This window comes from Kryptolebias marmoratus, linkage group LG14 (assembly GCF_001649575.2).
Source record: "Kryptolebias marmoratus isolate JLee-2015 linkage group LG14, ASM164957v2, whole genome shotgun sequence".
In the NCBI taxonomy this organism is placed as follows: Eukaryota; Metazoa; Chordata; class Actinopteri; order Cyprinodontiformes; family Rivulidae; genus Kryptolebias; species Kryptolebias marmoratus.
The window spans coordinates 23,941,365-23,943,283 of record NC_051443.1 but is presented as its reverse complement, the minus strand read 5'-3'; the positions used below and the strand labels follow the sequence as shown (position 1 = coordinate 23,943,283).

The following is a 1,919-nucleotide window of genomic DNA, read 5'->3' as shown; positions in this document are numbered from 1 at the left end:
GACAAAGTTTATGTTGTTTTAATACCGAATGCTCTTAATTAGTTCCGCCGCACAAGCGTTTGTATATTTCTGTTGCTCAGATGTTGGATTCTTCCATCTCTGCCCGTGCGCATGTTATTTACCTGTGTTTACTTTTATTGTGGTCATTTATAAAACTGTTGGTTGGTTTAACTAATTATCATTATTCATAATAATACATTGGAACAAAAAGTCATAGCTGAAAGAGCGTTTCATTTTTCAATTTTTATTGATGTTAGACGATGATTCGATGCATGTAAAATTAATAAGGTGACGAAACACTCCGGTGGCCCCCCCACCTAGAAAATGAATCCGGCGCCACTGCGGTCGAGGCTTCATACTCGAGCGTTCAGACTCTCCCGTGACAAATTCCAGTCATGGCGTCTCCGGACGAGGAGGAAGAGATCGCTCGCCTCTTAGCTTTAAAACAACAGAGGAAAAGAAGGAGCCTGTCGCCCCGTTTCTGCACGCCGGCGCCGATTCTCACCCGAGAGCGGTTGGTGTCGCACACGGAACAGCTCGACGTGAACGCCGTTTCTCGCCGGGCAGTTTATCATGCGACGCCGAGTACGCGTACGCGGTCATACGTGTCCGGCGGACGTCCGCCTCGAGTCTGTGGGGGACCTTAACGTCGCTGCAGCGTCCTCCGAAAAAGACAGGCGGCTGTTTTGTTTTGCTTAATTCGCCTTACAGTCCGGAAAATCCGGTAATCACCTCCTTGCCAAAGCTTAAAGTAATAGACTTTAAATTGTAGTCGTGTGGGAAAACTCAGGATTCGCCCCTCCCTCCTGAGGTTTGTCTGGTTTTCTTCTCTTTGACGCCTCAGCTTCGTGGACGTTTGGAGCGACGGCAGCCTGGGAAGAAGAGAAACGGCGGCAGTCGATGAGGTCGAGCGAGAGAAATCGACCTCCGCACAAAAACAACGATGTGAGTTCAACCAATCAGAGCCCGACTCTACGCTTTATTTTATATATAAAATCACTACTTACACCTCAGTAAATGATGGTAATAATTGTCTTTATTTGGCTCTTTTTTTGGTTTTAGATTTCTTGTTTTCTTGTGATTTATTAGTTTCTGAACATTTTCATATTTAGATGATTAAATTACTGATTCCTTAAATTTAATTTGACTGATTCATGCATTTCTCTTTTACCCAGCTAAAAGAAAATCCTTTAGTTAGAGAGTTAATTTTATGAATTAAAGCAGATTGTTCAGATATACAGAATGGGAGTTCAGAGCATTAATCTTCAAATAATTTGATTCAGACTCTAAAAGAAAGGAGGAACAAGATCACAAACCTTAAAGTTTCTTCAGGTTTAACTCCGGAGTGACTCGTACCCTGATCGTTTCTGTGAACAGATCACATAAAGACGCACTGACGCCTCGTGGATCTCGTCTTTTTGTTTTTTTCAGTGACGAGATCAGAGCTGGAGTCTCCGGCTCACGCCTCCAGATGTTCCCAAACATCTGCGGAACGACGCGGCTGCTCTCCAGTTCCTGTGCGCAGCAGGAAAACGCAGACCGGTAAGAACGTCCGGCACTCGAAACATCAGTGATTTGTTTTTACTCGTGTGAATCGGAGCGCAAAAATCCCAAAACCAGGGCCGTAGCTCCCACTGAGGACCCCGAGGTCCGGACCTCAGTGTTTTATAAAAACATGAATCCAAACAAGGCTTCTGAACGGCGTGGTTCTCTGCGTAGCTCCACCAGTTTCCTGTAGGAGGCGCTGCAACTGTGTGCAGCTGCAGCCAAACTCAATGTTTACGAAGAAGAGCGCAGCTTTGCTACCTTACTGCTAAAATAAAGACCAGAAGAAGAAGAGCGCCACTTACGGTGAAACACAACCGAGGGAACTCGCTGAAAATATTCTCCTTCAATTCCACGAAGCTGAAGTTGGTTTC

The 1,919-nt window shown here is 45.2% G+C and overlaps 1 protein-coding gene across 5 annotated transcripts in view; it reads left to right on the top strand.

Annotated features, from left to right (window-relative positions):
• akna (AT-hook transcription factor) overlaps window positions 1-1,919 on the top strand; it is a 21,829-nt gene that overhangs the window by 15,840 nt on the left and 4,070 nt on the right. For all 5 annotated transcript variants that reach the window (XM_037979612.1, XM_025007884.2, XM_025007882.2 and 2 more), the window contains 2 exons: window positions 845-945; window positions 1,432-1,542. In XM_037979612.1, the coding sequence (XP_037835540.1) occupies window positions 845-945; window positions 1,432-1,542 (212 nt within the window). The remainder of the gene's footprint in view (window positions 1-844; window positions 946-1,431; window positions 1,543-1,919) is intronic.